The 20814-nt window shown below is 35.7% G+C and overlaps 1 protein-coding gene across 1 annotated transcript; it reads left to right on the top strand.

The window, feature by feature from the left end:
• The first annotated feature begins 254 nt into the window (after positions 1–254).
• Positions 255–19795, top strand: LOC134669906 (uncharacterized). Its single transcript, XM_063527522.1, has 5 exons — positions 255–261; positions 1751–1839; positions 4777–4885; positions 14158–14296; positions 19627–19795. The coding sequence occupies exons 1-5, from the start codon at positions 255–257 to the stop codon at positions 19784–19786; spliced, it is 504 nt and encodes a 167-aa protein (XP_063383592.1). The 3' UTR covers positions 19787–19795.
• Positions 19796–20814: the final 1019 nt, after the last annotated feature.

Genomic DNA, 20814 nt, shown 5'->3' with positions numbered 1-20814 from the left:
TAACGCAACTTATTTTTTCACGATTTTTAACCGTTATAATCTTATAATAGTATTTTATGCAACCGTTGTTTAAGAGAGGTCAAAAAAGGCGAGTGGCGTGAGTAACAATTTGAGGCAAAGCCGAAAATTGTTAATAAAGATGCCAGGAGTATTTTTTGACTCAGTTAAACAACGTTGCATACAATACTTTTAGCACTAACTTTGAAATAAAATTGAAAATTTAACAAATCTTTTTAGTTCAAGTAGTAGCAAAAATGGAGGGTACGGGCGGGAAAAGAATGAATGAATGAAATTAAAAAAAAAACATGTCTATGGTTCACTATTTGTCAGAGATGACATTTGACATAAAATAAGGTTGACACACACTGTATTTCATTCAATATTTTTTAAGTGGTCATTACAAGAAGTAGAGTCTGGCTACTGAAATTTTACACAAATGTTTGGCGGGAAATTCAAAAAATCTTGGGCTGGTCACACTTTGAGTAGTAGGAATTTTAGTTTTGATACTGGACAATATTTTTGTTTTTCTGTGCACAAGTAAGGTACCTAAGGAAATAAGTTAAATGAGCGTTTACGTGCACTCAAAGTCAGCTCACATAATTTCTACCACTATTTAAAGTACAGTCAACGACAAACACATATGTTTACGTTCCAATCTTTAGATTTTATAGATATTTTTCAGAACTTTTAGTTTATCCGTTTCTTTGTACACTTTTCCTGTTTATGAGATTCAGGCATTAATAAATTCACGTACTTAAACAAAGTAATAGGCAAATGTTAGAACTAGTACTTAAAGTATCAAAATATTTATAGAGCACCAACCTCCTAATTTGTTTACATTTGGTTAGGAGATGTAAACATTGCAGTTTTTCGTTAAACAACGCTTCACGTCGACTTCGCACATTGTCGTAATTATTTACGAGCTTAAATAATAGTTTGCGAACCTCACTCAGTATAGAAATTATTAATATTATTTAAAATAAACCCTTTATAAACCGCAAAAAATTTGAATGAATGACATAAATTGACAACTGACTTTTAGCTTTTTTTTTAATCATAGACAATTGGTGATACAACAACGAAATATCTGTCAACAATTTTTGGCTAGCCAGACTCTATCGTAGTTAACATCGCCAAAAAGATACTGCGTGTATGCACAAATTCTTTTTTGGGGAATAGACTAAAGACTTTTGTCTTGACAACTATAAGGTAGGGTTTTAAAGGTGTGTGCACGACCCTTTAAATGACCAATAAAAATACGGGAGTAGAAAAAAATATAAAACGGGTTATAATCGCGTATTAAATTTTAAATTTTTTAACCGACGTTTCGAGGACGGCTTTTGCCTTGTGGTAAAATTTGTATTTTTTAGGGTTCCGTACCCAAAGGGTAAAACGGGACCCTATTACTAAGACTCCGCTGTCCGTCCGCCCGTCCGTCCGTCTGTCTGTCACCAGGCTGTATCTCACGAACCGTGATAGCTACAGTTGAAATTTTCACAGATGATGTATTTCTGTTGCCGCTATAACAACAAATACTAAAAAGTACGGAACCCTCGGTGGGCGAGTCCGACTCGCACTTTTTTAATTTATATTATGATTATGACCTTAGAGCGTAAATGAACAGTAATTTGGGTTTAAATTGTCTTTTTAGATTAGTCTGAGTACGATTTTACTAAAGTTATTCTAGATTGCTTCCTAAAAACAGTAGAAAGTATTTCTCACAATGACCCTAACTTAAATTGAATTGCAGTTTCCCTCCCAGTCCCTCCGAAGAAACCGAATGAGACGGAAACACCCAAGAACGAAAGCCAAGTCCTGACACGGTCTGACAAACTTAAGGTAAGTGTCCCAAGTTTTGGCATTGGATCCTTTGATAACAACTTGTGGGAAATGTGATTTAGGTACTTTATCTGTAGCTTACGTTTATTTCGCTTTAATGTCACATTTCAGTGCGCAATTAGAGTCATGTTTGGAAAGAGAAGAGTCGTGGAATGTATTGGGCCCCATATAGTTTGTAGGTTTCTAATAGAGCCCGATGGCTAATCCTATTATCTATTGTAAAGTAAAACCGCTCGTGCCACGTGCCACAACCACCTGCACAAAAAATTCGTACTCCGGGTACTGAGTGCCGGCGAGTCGAACGCTACAGAACCAGTCTAAAATGTGTCATCGAGATGCGTAACAAAGGCGCGTTATCGGAGAGCGCACCTACACTGGTTTTTTGAGCGTTGGACTAGCCTGCGCTCATTTGCCAAATAGAATAATTAAGACCCTTCAATGCAGGTAAGTAGCACGTGCGGTTTTTCTTAACAATAGACAAATAGGATTAGCCGTCGGGCTCTATTAGAAACCTACAAACTATACATACCACGACTCTTTTCTTTCCGCACAACGTGCTTACATTATGTTTTATATGTATTTAAGTTCGAACGCGATCATAATTACCTATACTAAGTTGTTTTTGGCCTGCACCTTATTGTATCAAATAAATAAATACTTTACTCAATAAACCAGATAATAACTAGGAAACAAATTAAATTAATTTGATTATTAAAAAAAAACAGTACACAGTAACTTTTAAATGTTTTTTTTTTACAAGTTAAGTACAGGTTGTTTTTCAATTTATAGCCATACTTTTTAAGATGTTTCTCGTAGGTTTACTACTGTTACGTACAAATGTCTGTCACAAAAAAAATGACATCAGTCCTAAAAAACATAGAGTAACTTATATATAGTAAAGATAGTAATCCCCAAAAACCGACGACGTATATGAAGGGGGCTCATAAAATAAAAACTTAAAGCAATGGATCCTCATAAAAGTAACTGGGGCCATCTTCCCCTTTGTCGCAGCGGCAATGGCCGCGATTTCGAAAGAGTAAATAAAGCCCTCATCGAGGCTTATGGCTTCTCTACACGATGGACCAACGCCGGCCACTCCAAGTGTTCAGAGCAAGTGATATTGCTATCTCATTCTACCGCATGGCTGCGTCCCTTGGAGTGGCCGGCGTTGGTCCATCGTATAGAGGAGCCATTAGATGTAGTGATGAGAAGATTGCTCACGTTATGTTTTAACGTTTTAGTATTCTGTGATAATTTTATGGACAGAAATTCTTGAGAATAACATATATAAGCAATTTTAGTTTTATATTCCTGTTCATATACTTAAATACGTTTATCATCGACTCTCATGACGTGCTGCGTGAATATATGCTTTGAAAGGTAGGTAATAATCAGACATCGTAACATTTAGCATTTTTGGCGCAGCTGAGTGGTTATAACGGAATCGGTATAAACAATTTCAACCCTAATTATTAATTAGCGTTAATTACGGTAATATTAACCTTAATTTACCATTTCAGTTGGAATTATCTATACCAATTTCATTAACACCACTCCGCTGCACCAAAAATGCTGTAAAAGTTACGATGTCTGGTAATAATAGTTCAATGTTTGAACTTTACCTCACTTAAAAAGTTGATAAATACCTATGTTCTATTAAATGGCAAGCTGGTTTGACTGAGCCTGCTGATATTATTAATGCTGTAGGGGCGACGTTGAAGGCACAGTCTCCAGTTGGATGCAATATCCGTCGCTTTGTCTTGTAGAAAAATCTAGTTTTTGTATTGAACCAAGAAATGGTAAGGATTAACCCTTATAGGTATCATAGATCAGTTTTATTCTCTAGAGAAAAAAAAACCAACGGGTTGCACTCCGGGAGTGCCGAGAGAAGTGAAAACTGAATGACTAGTCCAAAATGTCTGCAGCACTATGTATAATTGACCCATCCTCCTTTCTATTGAAAAACTTTAGTTCCGAAATTGCTGACCACTGAGCTTAAATTTGTAGCGTTAATTGTTTAAAATTCGAATAGGAATTGTAGTTACCTTGCAGACCTCGCATCTAAATATATTTGGTCATGATATTTTGAGTTTTATTCACCAGTACTAGAGTTCAATTTTATTAGCGATTTCATCAAGATGTAGCTTTATTGAATTATGTTTGAGTGATATAAAGTTAGAATGTAACTGTGAGATCCTCGTATTTCAGCTCGTACAAGATTAGAACATTGAGCTTTATTGCTTATTATACAAGTCCAGTTTTAAATAATTGACCTGATTATGATACGTTATGACTAAAGTTCTTTGGTGAATAACATTGTCCGTCACACATGACGTCATCGTTATGTTACGCGTTACGCTGAATCGAGTTTATCATTTTTTCCCCACCTCAAAAAGTGCTCAGCGCCGCTAAAGAAGTTGTCACTTCAAAAGAATGGTGATGGAGAGTGAACAATTTTTTAACAAAAATCTTTAGTTTTAAATTTTTTGAACAAAAGAAATACTTTACGTAGGTATTAAATGGTGGACTTATCACTCATCCACCACCAACTTATCAGTCAATCTTAAAAAAGATCAGAGAGATTGTAGGCAGTATATTACGGGCAATTTTTTTATGAACATTAAAAGTAATGTACTTACTACAGCTATTATTTAAAAAGTAACTTACATAGCACGAGTATGTATTAGGTATATAAATTGTCTAACGCTCGGCGCATATTTATGCAGACTGTAGATTATAATAACAATACTATAATATTTTAGAGTACCTAATCAGTTGCATACAGTGCCTAAAACTTTCCAATACATTAGTAAACCCAAACACAAACAGTATCCATTTCATAAATTAAATACTCAATTGAAATCCCACATTTAATCTGACAACCACAGACAAATAATTAATTGAAGGCCTAGATTTAAACAAATGGTTTATTTCTAGGCACTATACAGGAGCGGACCGAGGGCCTTTTCAGGCCCTGTCGAAAAGGTTCTGAAATGGCACAAGGCGCTACAAGACATTGGAGTGCTAGTTATCTTCGAGATCGTGGGTAAGTGTCTATTGATTAACACTTTCGTAACCAGAATTTGATCTTTAACCTACAGATCTACAATGTACACTGGCGTTCAAAAGTGCATGGAAATGTTTCAACCGTAATATTTAGGCAGTACGGTCGACATCTATCCATGCACTTTTGAACGCCACTGTACAACTTGTACAAGATCAAAACCTCGGCCTTCGGCCTTGGCAGGGCCTCGAAACCATTAGGAAAATGTTTGGAATTATCAAAATCGAATGCTCGGAATATTTTAGACCATAGTAATAGAGTAAACAAGTTTTTTTGCTGTAACTGTATCAAGTATTGGTGGTTCTCCTTGCTCGATTTTCATACAAACTTTCTTGGCACCCTAGCTCCTATTATATAGGGTTTCTTCACTTGTATATGTAATGTTTGGGTAGTATATATATTTCTGTCTTCGCTTAACGTAAAAAAATACTAGATTTTGATTAAAATTATTAAGAAAAAAGCCTTTGAATATTGGTAAAATTTTGCCTCATTGCTTGTTTGTGTGAGTGATGCTTATAGTATCGTTGTAATTCTAACATGGCGACTTCATTTGACAAGCAATCATTTTTAATTTGTCAAAGGTGTAACAGATGGCATTTTAAAACCGCAACACAGATTACCTGTGTATTTTGTTTTATTTTCACTCAATAGAGGGAGGTATATTTAATGCACAAAGCATGTTACGAGTATACCTACTCATTTAAGAATCTCCTTTCTGATATAATTTCATTCCCAGATTTAATATAACTTAATAATTATTATGATTATTACACAATAAAATACATTTATATATTTATAGAAAGGTCAGTCCAAACAATCATTCGCGTTACGGTCGTCCACCGAAAACCCTTGTGAATTCTGCTTTCGTTTCGGTAGAAATATAAATGTTCTCTGGAAAAGCCTATATTTATTGTAACAATGATTTTAAAACTAAAGTACCTAGCTATATTTTTCTCAAAAATATATAGGTAGGTATGTGGAGAAAAATGTCATCTTGTAAATAAACAAGATTCTATAATATCTTCTGCTTGTGCATAACAATAACATTAGTAGATGATATTTTTAGGGTTCCGTACCCAAAGGGTAAAACGGACCCTATTACTAAGACTTCGCTGTCCGTCCGTCTGTCCGTCTGCCTGTCACCAGGCTGTATCTCACGAACCGTGATAGCTAGACAGTTGAAATTTTCACAGATGATGTATTTCTGTTGCCGCTATAACAACAAATACTAAAAACAGAATAAAATAAAGATTTAAATGGGGCTCCCATACAACAAACGTGATTTTTAACCAAAGTTAAGCAACGTCGGAAGTGGTCAGTACTTGGATGGGTGACCGTTTTTTTTTGTTTTTTTTTGCATTATGGTACGGAACCCTTCGTGCGCGAGTCCGACTCGCACATGCCTGGTTTTTTTCAAAAATGCTGCCTTTCACCCGAGTTAAAACACTCTACTTTTCATTTCGCATACGAGGAAAGTAAAATGCATGTGTTTTTTTAAATACATTTTTATAGTAGGTATTTTTGAGAGTAGGTATTTTCAATTAACAATTTGGCCAAAAGTATCGTTATTTATGGAATGGGGAGTCAAATATCAGAATGGAAATTGTATAACAAATCCATTTATACCCAAATTTCAATTGCTTATTGTAAAAAGAATAATAAAATCGTACTTGGAATTGGAACCTAAACTGCTCTAGTGCAGAAACGTATCATTTCCTGCACACCTTTTACAACAACAATGACCCTCTTTCATATATTCGGTCAAATTGTGCTTTTTGAAAAAATAATTATAGCCAGCCTTTTATGAATGTAGTATGATACCTTAGGGTATGGTGCTTTACGCACACTAGCGTCCCTTCCCCTCCCCCTGACGCAACCTCCCCTTTTTGCATGAAATATGTCCCGGTTCACAGTTTTTTAAATTTTTTGAGGAAAGTATACATTTTAGGACTGAACTGGGACAGAAAAGGAATAAATATAAATGGGAAACTTCTCAGTAATCTCCGTTTTGCGGATGACATCATACTTTTTTCTGAAACAGCATCTCAATTAGAAGAAATGATTAATGGCCTAAATGAAGTAAGCAGTGAGATCGGCTTAGAATTAAATACTACCAAGACCCAAGTAATGACGAACCACCATAAAATACCAATAAGTGTTAACAACAATACACTAGAATACGTTCAAAGCTATGTTTACTTAGGCCAACAGGTGTCATTCTCCGCAACAAGAATCGAAGACGAGGTCAAAAGAAGGGTTAACATTACATGGAATAAATTTTGGAGCAATAAAGAAACCCTAAAATCAAAGCTCCCTATGAAGCTCAAGAAAAAAGTTATCGACTCTTGTTTACTACCCTGCCTAACATACGGCTCCCAAACCTGGATATATAATAAAAAAATAAAAAATAAAATTCAAGTAAGTCAGAAAGCAATGGAACGGAGTGTACTTAATATAAGATTAAAAGACAGAAAAAGAAACACTGAAATAAGAAATATCACAAAAATAATAGATGCTTTGGAACACTCTAAAAAACTTAAATGGAAATGGGCCGGCCATATAGCGCGCATGGACAAAGAAAAATGGACACAGAGAATAACTACTTGGCAAGGACCAGCAAACAAAAGAAAAAGAGGTAAACCGAGAGAAAAATGGATTGACGAAATTATAAGAAAAGCCGGCAAAGACTGGATCACAAAAGCACAGGATAGACAGGCGTGGAGCAAAATGGAGGAGGCCTTTACCCGTTGAGGGGTCCATATTGAAAAATTTGCAATTAATAATTTTAATAATTTAATGTGTTAATATATTTATAAAATTAGATTTTTAATAACAGCTTTAACATAATTAATGATAGAATAATGTAATTTATATATAGAGAATGAAACTTGATTTCTGCATGGAACTACAATTTGTATTAAGTTAATTAATCATGGTTAGACTACAATTTAATGCTCAATGTATAAATTTAATAATTATGTTATGCATGTTAATTGAGTACTTCATTATGGAAATAAAGAGGCTTTATTATTATTATTATACATTTTAGGAAAAAAGTGTCAATGAAAGAAATAATCCTTAATAAATTCTTAATAAAAAAGGTCATATTCATTTTTTTTATATGATGCACCTAATTCATGTGTTAAGCTTGTCAAAATTCGAAATAACATAGTTTTTACTTAGGGTTCGAAACTCATTTATTATACACGGTGTAACATGAGGAAACCGAATAATTTTAACAGCGTATTCCTGATCACATTTAGAGACAAAAATGTCCTATAAACTTTTTGAAATTCGCCTAGTTTCAGAGTTAATACCAATTAACAAAAAAACAAGTTTCTATTGTTACATAGTTCAAAACGCCTTTTTGATGGCGATGTTACTACTATGGGATTTAGTCTAAAAATCCTTATTGATATGTCAAAAAGTGACAAGTAACATTTTGCAAAAACTAAGTTTTACGAAAAAAAACCATAGTAAGTGACAAGTTTACCAATAGCATTTAATTTTTATGTACAAATTCATTCATAAAATTTAAAAAAAAAATTTTTTTTTTGGCGAAATTGACCTAAACACATATTACATCTTTTCCTTTTTTTGGCCTCATGTATACATTTTAGGATAAAGGTGTCAATGAAAGAAATAGTTCCTTATTAAATTCTTAGTAAAAAAGGTTATATTCATTTTATAACACTTATTATACAAGGTGTCCTCAAGAAATGCGAAAGATTTTATTTCTGAGGTCAAAAGAAGGAAAAAATGTATGTATGAGTTTAGGTCAATTTCACCGAAAACAATTTTTTTTATTGTTTTTAGGGTTCCTTACCTCAAAAGGAAAAAACGGAACCCTTATAGGATCACTCGTGCGTCTGTCTGTCTGTCTGTCCGTTTGTCACAGCCGATTTTCTCCGGAACTACTGGACCAATCAAGTTGAAATCTGATACACATATGTAAGCTTGTAAACAAATGAATTTTAAACATGGGGGCCACTTTTGGGGGGGTAAATGAAAAAATTCTAAAATAAAAATTTTCAAACTATATCATGTTACATATCAAATGAAAGAGCTTATTGTAAGGATCTCAAATATATATTTTTTATAATTTTCGAATAAACAGTTTAGAAGTTATTCAAGAAAATAGGCAAAAAATGACTATCCCCCCCCCTTTATCTTCGAAACTACTAGGTTTAAAATTTTGAAAAAATACGTAAAATAGGTCTATACCTATAGATGTCAGGAAAACCTATTAGAAATGTACAGTCAAGCGTGAGTCGGACTTAATTACAGTTTTTGATCCGACTCCTACGGATTTTTTAAAGATTTCACTCACGTTTCGCATAAATAATGTTTAGTTTTAAGTTTATAAAATACATATGTATGTTAGTCTGTAAGGTATTTGTAATATGGGCCTTGTTCCCTGAATTAAATATCTAAATAAATAAAATAAAAAATACATTGTTAAAAATTGTGTAATATACGGAACCCTTGGAACGCGAGTCCGACTCGCACTTGGCCGCTTTTTTTAATTTTTTGAATATATATATGTATGTACATAAAAAGTAAATGTTATTGGTAAACTTGTCAGTTAACATGGATTTTTACTTTTTTTTCGTAAAACATAGTTTTTGCAACGTGTTACTTAATTGTCACTTTTTGACATATCAATAAGGATATTTAGACTAAATCCCATAGTAACAACATCGCCATCAAAAAGGCGTTTTGAACTATGTAACAATAGAAACTTGTTTTTTTTTAAATTGGTATTAACTCTGAAACTAGCCGCATTTCAAAAAAGTTTATAGGACATTTTTGTCTCTAAATATGATCAGGAATATGCTGTCAAAATTATTCGATTTCCTCGTGTTACACCGTGTATAATAAATGAGTTTCGAATCCTAAGTAAAAACTATGTTATTTCAAATTTTAACAAGCTAATACATGAATATGGTGCATCATGTAAAAAAATGAAAATAACCTTTTTTTATTAAGAATTTATTAAGGATTATTTCTTTCATTGACACTTTTTTCCTAAAATATATACTTTCCTCAAAAAATGTAAAAAACTGTGAACCGGGACATATTTCATGCAAAAAGGGGGGGTTGCGTCAGGGGGAGGGGAAGGGACGCTAGTTTGCGTAAAGCACCATACCCTAAGGTATCATACTACATTCATAAAAGGCTGGCTATAATTAGTTTGTCTTCCCCATACATTAGAACACAATTTAACCGAATCAATAGCATGAGAAATGAAACCGATATTTCTTGTTTTCTTTGCATTAGCATTTTTCTCTCGATAATTTAATCAATTTGCAACATAAGTAGAAGAATCCTCATATATCCATAAATATCAAAATATAAAAGGACATACATTTTCAGAAGATTTCCCCGTGCGACGTTGCCAAATGTTTTAAAGTACAACATGCTCGCAACGTTTGGATGTCAATAAGTCGACAATGAAAACTTATATTTCAAATCAATTCAAACTTGATATTTTTGACAGTAATGGGTTACTTAAATAAGAAGGCATTTTTCGCCCGGGTCTACTATGGTCAAATGGTCTAGTGGCTTTTAGCTAAGTATTGAGTATAAGTCTAACAAGTTGAACAGCATGACAGGGTTCAAACCGCGAACAAAGACTCATTTCTTTTTGTATTTATTTATTTATTTTATTTCATCTTTTTGGTAATTTTACATGCCTTATTTTAAAAGTTATTTGAAGTAAATGTATTGTATTTGATTATTTCATGTAGGTATATCATTTCAATAAAATTTTGGAAACTTTTATTTTATACCTGGTCAAGCAAATCTTGTCAGTAAAAAAAGGCGCGAAATCCAAATGTTCTATGAACGATATCCCTTCGCGCCTACATTTTTCAAATTTGCCGCCTTTTTCTACTGACAAGATCTGCTTGACCAGCTATACTTCGTCGATAGTTGACTTCTTATGTACCTATTCCGCGATCCTAATTAGCCTCATGCATGACTTTTTTAAAATTATTTTAATCATTATTTATATCCTTTGAAAACCGGAAAATAAAAATACTTTTATAAATCTTCCCATAATATTATTAAAAAATAATTAAAATACTGAAAATGTTTTACTCACGTAAGTTTAGTTTCGAAGAATAACATACGCTTAAAATAATTCAAAAGAGAATGCTAAAATTATAAAAAAAAAAAATTGGCATTGTCGGGGTTTGAACCATGTATCTTAGCTACAATCTGATTTTTTTCAAAATAGAGGCTACGGGTGCCACGAGCACATGACAGTTGATGGTCGAAAACATTAGTTGCTTCTGAATGCCATGTAATTCTTAATCGTTGCTCAAACAAGAATTTATTATTTAATTTCCAATCTTTTTTCAACAATAAACATTTCATCCGCTGCGCCCTCTAGGTTACTTTACTGTAACATTACGAATCTGCTGACATTTGACACTGACTTTAAGGTGACTTTAAGTACGTAAGTGTGCGTGAATGCAAGAAATTGCAATATTTTGCAGTTGGATTCCGATAATAACGAAATGAGACAATGTTGAGTTGAACATGTCTCGATTTAGATGTAGTATTTTTTATAGTTTTCGCACATATCAACACATCTTATGAAACTTTGTATTTTGGGAGAAATAGTGAAAATCCACAATTCGTGCACAGTGACGCCATCTTTTGGCTGATAATCGGCATCCCATCCCTAGACATCCACCTTATATCCGGCCGTAAAACCTGTACGTACTCATCGTTTTCAAAGCCCGAATAGCACGTAGTATGTTTACAAATAACCCAACTCGACTGTATCTGAGGGTCTACCGCGAACACCTAACTTGGCAAATTGCGGGAATCTTTCTCTTTTATTACAATTAAAGCGTAATTAGAGTAACAGACAGATGCGCTTTTGCGAAGTTTGGTGTTCGCGGTAGGCCGTCTGAAACCTGAATAGACTACATTCGTTCATAATATTGTATTTCATTAAGTACATATCTTACTCGATACTTGTCCCATAATCTCCTACTCAAATTACGTGAGATAAAGGACTATTTGAGAATTGGTTTACTACATTGAAATAGAATATCTAATAATAATAATAATAAGCCCGCAGGGCAGCTTGTGGCGAGCTGTTGGGGAGTAACGACCCCACGGACCCGAGTGCTCCCGAGAGTCGGTCAGGGTCTCCGTCTCCGGCGTGTCTTCGTCGGTCGGAGTGGACCCCAAGGGGACCCGCAGGACTCTCAGCTCTGGCTTGCCTTAATTGGCCGTCCAGAGAGGAGTCGCTAGAGCTATATGCTCCAGGGGTGGAAGTGAAAGATGCATAAGACGCGAGTTGGCACAGTGGCTGGTAACAGCCACTGGGTAGAAAGTGGCGCACACCTCTCGACACCCCTGAGCCGCTCACACCGATGTTGCCCCTGGTCGTCTTCACGACGGCAGTTTCAGGGGCCCATCTAGTCAGCAGCAAGTCACCACCTGCCTCGATAACGTGTGTTAGCATTGTTATGGCAGGTGTCCGAACTCTTTACAATTGGCCTGATGACAAATTTTGAAATACCTTTTAATATTGTCGGTACACTTGTATTGGTTCCGAAAAACACAATATTTCAGCTATACTCATAAGATTTAACATAAATAATTGCATTTTATTATAGCCAGTTTAAACCTCGCGCGAAAACGCCTCGCACGCCATTTGTGACGTCATAAATTATGGTGGTAGACATTGCTTACATACTTACAGTTACGAATTTCCCTTGAATCCGAATGATATTGTTAATTTAGCACCATATATTACGATTAGGGATGATAAATACATTACAAAAATTGTTCACAATAAGTCATTTTATACAAAGACTCTCACACGGTTGCAATTTAAGATGAATTATTTAGATACATGTAAATTTTGAGTGAAAATCACCGAGCCCCGTATTTACTTTTTAATTTTTAATTTTTTCTAGTTACGACAACCAACATGGCAATGATAGTTCCGTTCAGCCAAATAATTAAAAAAGTTTTTTGGGGAAATATCGTATTATTTAGCATTTTATTTATATATAATATCAAATAAATATTTACTTTATATCGTGTAATAATATTTTTTGGACGTAATAAATGTTTAGTGGCGAAACAATATTTTTTTTGAACCTCCAAACTCTTTGGCGAGTACGTAATGGATTACAGTCAATGAGGTTGTCTATGTTGCTCTAAGAAATATGTCATGCATTGATGACGTCAACTCTTACGTCGCCTCTTTTATTTTATTGAATATACTAATAATCCTTCAGTTTATACTGAGATTGGGCCATATTTTAGAATCATATTAACATATACGTTTCTTTGAAACCATTATTTCCATGATTCTTTGTTACTGTCATCAGGCCAATTAATAGCCCAGTCTCATAGTCCACCCAAACTTCAATCCATAGACCGGTATACTATTCACTTTTGCTACAATAGTCCCAATGCCTGCTGAGACCGGTTCATGGGTGTCTATTGTTGCACCTGTGAACGGGTTCCAGCAGGCGTTCTACATGACATTAAAGCTCTCCAAGGGGCCTCTACGTGTTGGATCTGTGTCCCCACGCAAGCCTATCAAAAAACCGGGATTATAGGCCCGTGATATCCAAAAGGAGATACATAATAATAATAATAACTCCACGGCCGACTTCGGCCACGGCGACTGCTGTCAACTCCGTTGCTGTCGTTGGTGTGCTCGCAAGTGGCTGATGTAGCCGATCTTGTTAGTAAAAGTTCGCGAACAGAATATCTATTAATACATTAAAGCATTATTGTAGGCTTTTCGCAGAACACTCTTCAAAGGGTAACAATTACGGGTAACGCGCTAAATTTAGGATATCTACTTGTGCTCACTCTCTGTAACTCTATAAATTAATTAAAAAGGATGTGTCTAGTGCGGAGGTAGAGCCGTTTCTACAATTACATTAATATTACGACGAAATAAAATTTGTTGAAGTAGGTATCGTTAACTTGCTGAATATTGCCTTACATTTCCATTAAAATGATGAGAGATCGTCCGCAAAAAGTCAATTAGTAAATGGCATAAAGTTAGAGCAAGATAATTCTGATCATTCAGTCATTTTATAATGTTTTGAGTATGACACTAGAAACAATCATAAAATTTATACATATTTTCCAAACCTGCAGTAAAGGCTCTCGTGTAAAGTTTGCATTTTGGCGGTTACTACGTTTCCGCTTTTTATTTGCCATTGATACGATACCTATACGTTCTAATACTCTGATGTTTTCAGCAAAATGCGTGAGCATCCAGCCAGGAACATCTTGCTCAAAAAATTTGGTGATAAGAGATGATAACGGACCGGCCATGCAGGTGGTTTACTACGAAATCGACTTTCTGCTGCCAGAGCTTAAGCCTCCGTGTACTGTCAGGTAAGTTATGGTGCTAAACCCTAATACAGATGTAGTGCATAATTGTTTTCCATCGTATTTTCTCGGAAACGTTCGTATTAGTTGAGCTACGTCAGTCAACCTCAGTTCATTTGTACCGAGACTGGCTGAAATAGCAAGACGCGTTCGTACGTTTCCGTGAAAATACGATGGAAAATAATTATGCACTACATCTGTACAGCTTGTATAGTAAAATATAGTCAAAAACACTACGCGATTGAAAGATACAGTGTCATTATATCGCAATACGACCATTATCCGATTCTGGTGAAATTTTATAAACAGTTTTATAATTTTTACTATGTTTTTTTTGTCTATGTACTTAGTTTTGGTTTTTTTTTTCAAATGGCGGAGGCATGGGTGTTTGCGAGGCTCATAGATTGATGTCAGTGCAGGTACTGAACGGCGCCAAAAGCCTTAGTATTCTTTGGATAGGGAACTTTACCCCATAAATCTTCGCGTGTCGGCCTGAATTGAGTTGCATCGCAATATCAGCAAATCCTAGCACTGTCAACACCCCAGGCCGACGCAATTGCCGCAGCTCATTTCATTTGGGCAGTGAGTCATATTTCACTGACCTACTTCCAATCCTCACGGCATTCTGATTGAAAGCCGAATATTCGCCTCGAACTATAGTACATTGTAGGAGAGGACGGAAAATCGCCAAAAGATGGACGAGTGAGTTCGAGGGCCGACACGTTAGTGGAGGCCCTCGAATAATACGAGTCCATCTTTAGCGTTTCCGGCCGAGGCATTACATAGTGCTTTTCACGACTACTGCGAGGAAATAAGAAAACATTTGCATAACTATAAGTACTAGCCCGCGATTTCTCTGGTAGCAAATTACTAGCCACTGCCTGTACTGTCTCTTGAATTTCGGTAGGCGTAAGAATATCATTTTCTTCACTAGAAGAACTCATTTTTATAGCGAGCGTAGATACGCGTTTCTTATATTTTTTAGTCAAACATAATTTACACTATCCAATTCAGTAGGTATTTTCAGATCCCGCCTTTTTTTACTTTTTTTACCACTTTTAAGAGGCGTTTTTCTGTTATTTGCTTCAAACCGACTCTAAAATTAGAAGCGCTTTTGCTAATAAAACCACAAACAGCTACAAAAGTAAAAAACGCCTTAAGCGTGAACTGAATGGATAATTGTTAAAAAAAAATGAAGTGAATGGTTTTGATATTTCTTTTTTTTTAAACAAGAAATTGGTGCTATAAATAACCTAATTTTATTTTTGAAGGAAAAAGTTGCGCAAAAAAAGACCTTTTATTGATTTTTATGATTTAAATGATACTCATTGCTGTAGCGAACTGTCACCAATGACAGATGATGACAACAATGAAACATTGTAGTAGTGGTGCTTCAGGTGCTACAGCTATTGCTTACTTTCCAGTTTGGTTTTAGACCATCTATTGCCACATTTCCGAACAGTGGCGTGAAAAAAATATTAGAGGGTACATTAGTTTCCTCAAGAGATTTCATTGTGTCCCCTACGGAACCCAATTGCGCATAGCCCACAAGTAGGTGACAACAGAATAAGAGCCTCTGTTTATCCGCGCAAAGTATCGATGTAAAGGTTTATACCACGAGATGGAAGACCCCACTAACGCGCAAGAAAGAATGAGTATAGGTACTATGTCCCACTTGGTTAATGGAATGAAACATCAGTAAACGGTATATCTAGCTAGTATTACATTTAAGTTTTCATCTAGGGCAAACCTTCCAACGCGTACGGTCTCTATACAGTTTCCAATTTCGATATATCTGTCTGTCCCCGCCGGGCACAGATGGGAATAGGTGCATTCATATTATGAATCATTCCCACCTATTTCCACCTCTTGTATGGCGGCGGTAACGTGAGGTGGGGACAAATAGGAATACACCCTAATTTTGTCATCTTTAAGCAAAGTAACGGGGACTCTTGGCTGGCCCCTGGGGACTGGCTAGTGTAATCTTTTTTTTTGCTATAAATCATCGCTAAAAGCCTTTTTTAAATACTACGAGTAGTAAATATCCAAGGCGAGTGCTCGCTAAGCTGTAGAAATAACCACCCAGATTCCGAACTCGCCACAGCACACAGATTAAAAGACCACTGCATAGTGACAGTGCTTTATGCACAAAGAAGTTTTACTTGTGACTCTGACTTGTACCGGTTTCTAATTTTATTTGTTAAAGTCCTTTTCAAACTTGGTCCTCTGTGAGTTAAGAAAATTGCGTTTGCGTTGGTACAAAAGTAAGCACTGAATTGAATAGCAGAATAAATATCATGAATTTTCGCACATCAATTTTGACAAACTTCATTGTACTGAAATAAGTAATTACATTTATTTGGATACCAGGTATGGTACTCTACCTACCATTGAAAATGTCAGTTGTATGCATTTATTCAAAATTCACATGTGTGCTCAATCTGATTCTAATCGCAGTTTGATCAATTTGTTGAACAACATCGATATGTGTGCTATTTAGAAATGTACGGTGCATTTTTAGGCGCTTTGGGCGTATTCGTCTCAATGAACTGGATAACATTGGTTAGTCGATACCGAGTTACGGAGCTCATACGATTCTCACGTGCCTACCTACTTCGTGTATATTATGTATAGGTATATGTGCAGATTTTCACGAACTTCGTTCGGATTAAGGAGCTAATTTGTTTTGAAAATTCATAAAATGTGGAAGCATTAAAAGCCAAATGTATCTATTTAGATTTTGTTACATAATTAACACCCGATGCCGATTTTTGAATTCAGAGCGCTCGATTTCGTCACTCGAAAATCGGCGGAAAACGGCGAAATGCAAATTTTTGAAATACGAGCGATAGAAATTGGCAATCGAATGGTATTGACCACTCCTTTTCAATTCTATTAAAGTCTAATTCAATTCTAGTAAAGGCTCCAGTACACAGTGGTCAAGGATGGTCCATGCCAAGCCATGCTTTGCAATGCGCAACTGTAGGCCTATACCACGTAGATGTTCACACAAAGGTGCATCAAAAAAAAAAAAGACAAAATTGCAGGCTTTGATTCATACAAATCTATAAACTGAAAAGTCTCTTCATTGCTCCACGATAATGACATTTAGGGCTATCAACATTTAATCAAGCGGTCAAAAATTCAAGCTATCGTTAAACTAAACAAACAATGGCGACTGTGTGTGTGAACACCACACCAGTACGGATATGATGATCGTTCTTGTCTACGTGACAGCGTGATAAAACGGTGTCCGTCACTTTCTATCCCACGGTGTTAAAAAGTGACAGTTATTTTATCACGTGGATAAAGCTTTCCATAATACGCCGGCTGTCACGGTATCGGTACGCCACGATTCCTTTGAAGTGTGCCAAACAACAACTCCCCGATTGCCCACCATGACTGACAACTGACGGCCAGTCGTCCGCCATTGTATACCATAGCCCTCTGTACACAATCCAATGACGAGGGCGTGGCATGGCCCATCCTTCACCACTGTGTACTGGGGCCTTTATGATTCGTTACTTCTTCTCCTTATTCCACTTTTATATTTTTACACGCGAAATATATTTTTTATGTTGATTGACGTATTATTTTTCAATGACAGCAATGTCATATTTTAAATTCTATTGCTTTTTTATTAGCGGTTAAAAAGGTCGGCAAAAAGGCGGGTGATATGAATAATGAGGTCGAATATTATATTTATGAAAGAAAGAGTGAGCGATATGGATGAATGTGAATGATAATTAATGAAAAGGGGCGCGAACTACCTCTCTACTCCGACTCTATTTTGATTAAAGATTGAAAAATAATAATTATTTTACTATAAAAAATACTTTTTTATTCATTCATCAGTCACTATACGTATTAAAAATTAAAGATATCTTATTAATACGGTTTAACACCCCCTGGCACTGACTAAAATAACCGACTTGGTTTCACATTACATCTCAAAACTTTTTTGTAGTAGAAGAATTGCATTGCGAGACTTGCATTTTTTTACATGTAATGTTTTTGATGGGATACTTTTGACCGAAAGTCAATCTACTAGACATTGAATAATTTTACGGTTTAGATTCACTTGTAGTACTTGAGAAAGGAGACCTAGGCTCTCCGAAACATGTCGCGCGAGTGACTAAAAATAAGAATTATTTAATGTTATACTGCAAAACGTAATTCAAGACCAAACAAAGTGAGACAATGTTGCCATTGCAATAATTTGTTTCTAAAATTGTAAATTCCTTTTGATAAATAATCACGCTATAGTACATTGTAGGAGAGGACGGAAAATCGCCAAAAGATGGACGAGTGAGTTCGAGGGCCGACACGTTAGTGGAGGCCCTCGAATAATACGAGTCCATCTTTAGCGTTTCCGGCCGAGGCATTACATAGTGCTTTTCACGACTACTGCGAGGAAATAAGAAAACATTTGCATAACTATAAGTACTAGCCCGCGATTTCTCTGGTAGCAAATTACTAGCCACTGCCTGTACTGTCTCTTGAATTTCGGTAGGCGTAAGAATATCATTTTCTTCACTAGAAGAACTCATTTTTATAGCGAGCGTAGATACGCGTTTCTTATATTTTTTAGTCAAACATAATTTACACTATCCAATTCAGTAGGTATTTTCAGATCCCGCCTTTTTTTACTTTTTTTACCACTTTTAAGAGGCGTTTTTCTGTTATTTGCTTCAAACCGACTCTAAAATTAGAAGCGTTTTTGCTAATAAAACCACAAACAGCTACAAAAGTAAAAAACGCCTTAAGCGTGAACTGAATGGATAATTGTTAAAAAAAAATGAAGTGAATGGTTTTGATATTTCTTTTTTTTTAAACAAGAAATTGGTGCTATAAATAACCTAATTTTATTTTTGAAGGAAAAAGTTGCGCAAAAAAAGACCTTTTATTGATTTTTATGATTTAAATGATACTCATTGCTGTAGCGAACTGTCACCAATGACAGATGATGACAACAATGAAACATTGTAGTAGTGGTGCTTCAGGTGCTACAGCTATTGCTTACTTTCCAGTTTGGTTTTAGACCATCTATTGCCACATTTCCGAACAGTGGCGTGAAAAGATAATTTATTCATTAGTAATTATACTCCTACTATTTAAAAAAGTACTTTTATTTATTTATTTGTACATAAATACAAGACGCGCTAGTAAAAAAGTGGCAACATTTCTTACTTTTTTTGGTCTTGAATTACGTTTTGCAGTTTAGTATGTCTCACAACAGTTTAAATTCGATTCTACCAGACATTCATAAATCAAAAATAATTCATAATTCATTCATAAATTATCTTTGTTTATAAAAAAAACCTATTTGTCTACAGAGTGGTAGGGCGCATGATGGCGGGCACATGTCGCCTGCAAGCGTTCAGCGTGCGGCCGGCGACGGGCGACGACGTGGCCACACTGTCGCGCCGCGCCGCGGTGGCCAGCCACCACGTCGCCAAGCTGTGCAAGGAGTACGGAGCTAGCGACAACATGTAGACTGTATAGTGATTACTAATTAATCCCAGTGTTCTAAGTATAACTGTCACCATCCCACTAACCCGGGGTTAAGCGGTTAAACCGTTAAAGTCAAATTATACTGTTAACCATGGTAACTCCAGGTTTAACCGGTTAACCCTGGGTTAGTGGAATGGTGCAAGTGATACCAAAATGATAAATGATAATTCGTTTCCCGATTTGTCCAAAAGTGTAACAAAAGGAGGAAGTCTGTGTATACTTGCCGCGATACTAATTGGCGACTGAGATCATAATGTTATCTCCTTTACCCTTGTTAAGACCGACCAAGAGTGAAAGAGATGATGGCATTATGGCCTGACTCGCCACTTAATAGTTTTGCTGCAAGTACTTATTTTGTCAATTGAACCGTCCTTTTAGTGTCTGGGATATAGAAACCAGGTGTTTGTTAGGCTCACTTGCACCATCCCGCAAACCCGTGGTTATGCGGTTAATTTGTACTGGTAACTATGGTAACTCCAGGTTTAACCGGTTAACCCAGGTTAGTGGAATGGTGCAAGTGGCGCTTAGAGATATTTAATATTGAAACCGCTAAAACTTTGGTTACGGGTACAATTTTGTTTTATACACAGTCTACCAACATGCTGTAGCAAAATTATATTATATCGCTGATTCTATGTTATGTAAAATTACATGTTCAATGAATTTTAAAAACTGTTGATTCAATGTCTGTATTCAATTATTTTCATAATTTTCGTGTGTTCTCTTTGCTGAAATTTTAAATAAAATGTTTTCGTGAGAAAATATTTTTTCTTTCATTATTTTGTAGCAGATCTTAGCCAAGTGTAAAAATCGAAAAATAGATGAACGAAAGTAAGCGAATTATCAACAGAGTGGTAAGTAGTACGCATGATGGCGGGCAAGCAGACAGCAAGCGTTCATCTCGGGTCTGTCTTCGCAAAACTCAACTTCGCCTCGTTTTAACGCTGCTATCCGATAGAAAAGCGCCGGCTCGCCCCACGCGCCGCATATGAAATAACGTAGGTACTTAG

Source organism: Cydia fagiglandana, chromosome 13 (assembly GCF_963556715.1).
Source record: "Cydia fagiglandana chromosome 13, ilCydFagi1.1, whole genome shotgun sequence".
Lineage (NCBI taxonomy): Eukaryota > Metazoa > Arthropoda > Insecta > Lepidoptera > Tortricidae > Cydia > Cydia fagiglandana.
Note: the sequence above shows the minus strand (reverse complement) of the source record. Positions and strands in the feature narration are given on the sequence as shown.

Excerpts from the sequence above, each read along its gene's own strand:
- LOC134669906 (XM_063527522.1), top strand. Across the intron at positions 4,886-14,157 it reads AGTTATCTTCGAGATCGTGG|CAAAATGCGTGAGCATCCAG; the intron begins GTAAGTGTCTAT and ends TGATGTTTTCAG. Across the intron at positions 14,297-19,626 it reads AAGCCTCCGTGTACTGTCAG|AGTGGTAGGGCGCATGATGG; the intron begins GTAAGTTATGGT and ends ATTTGTCTACAG.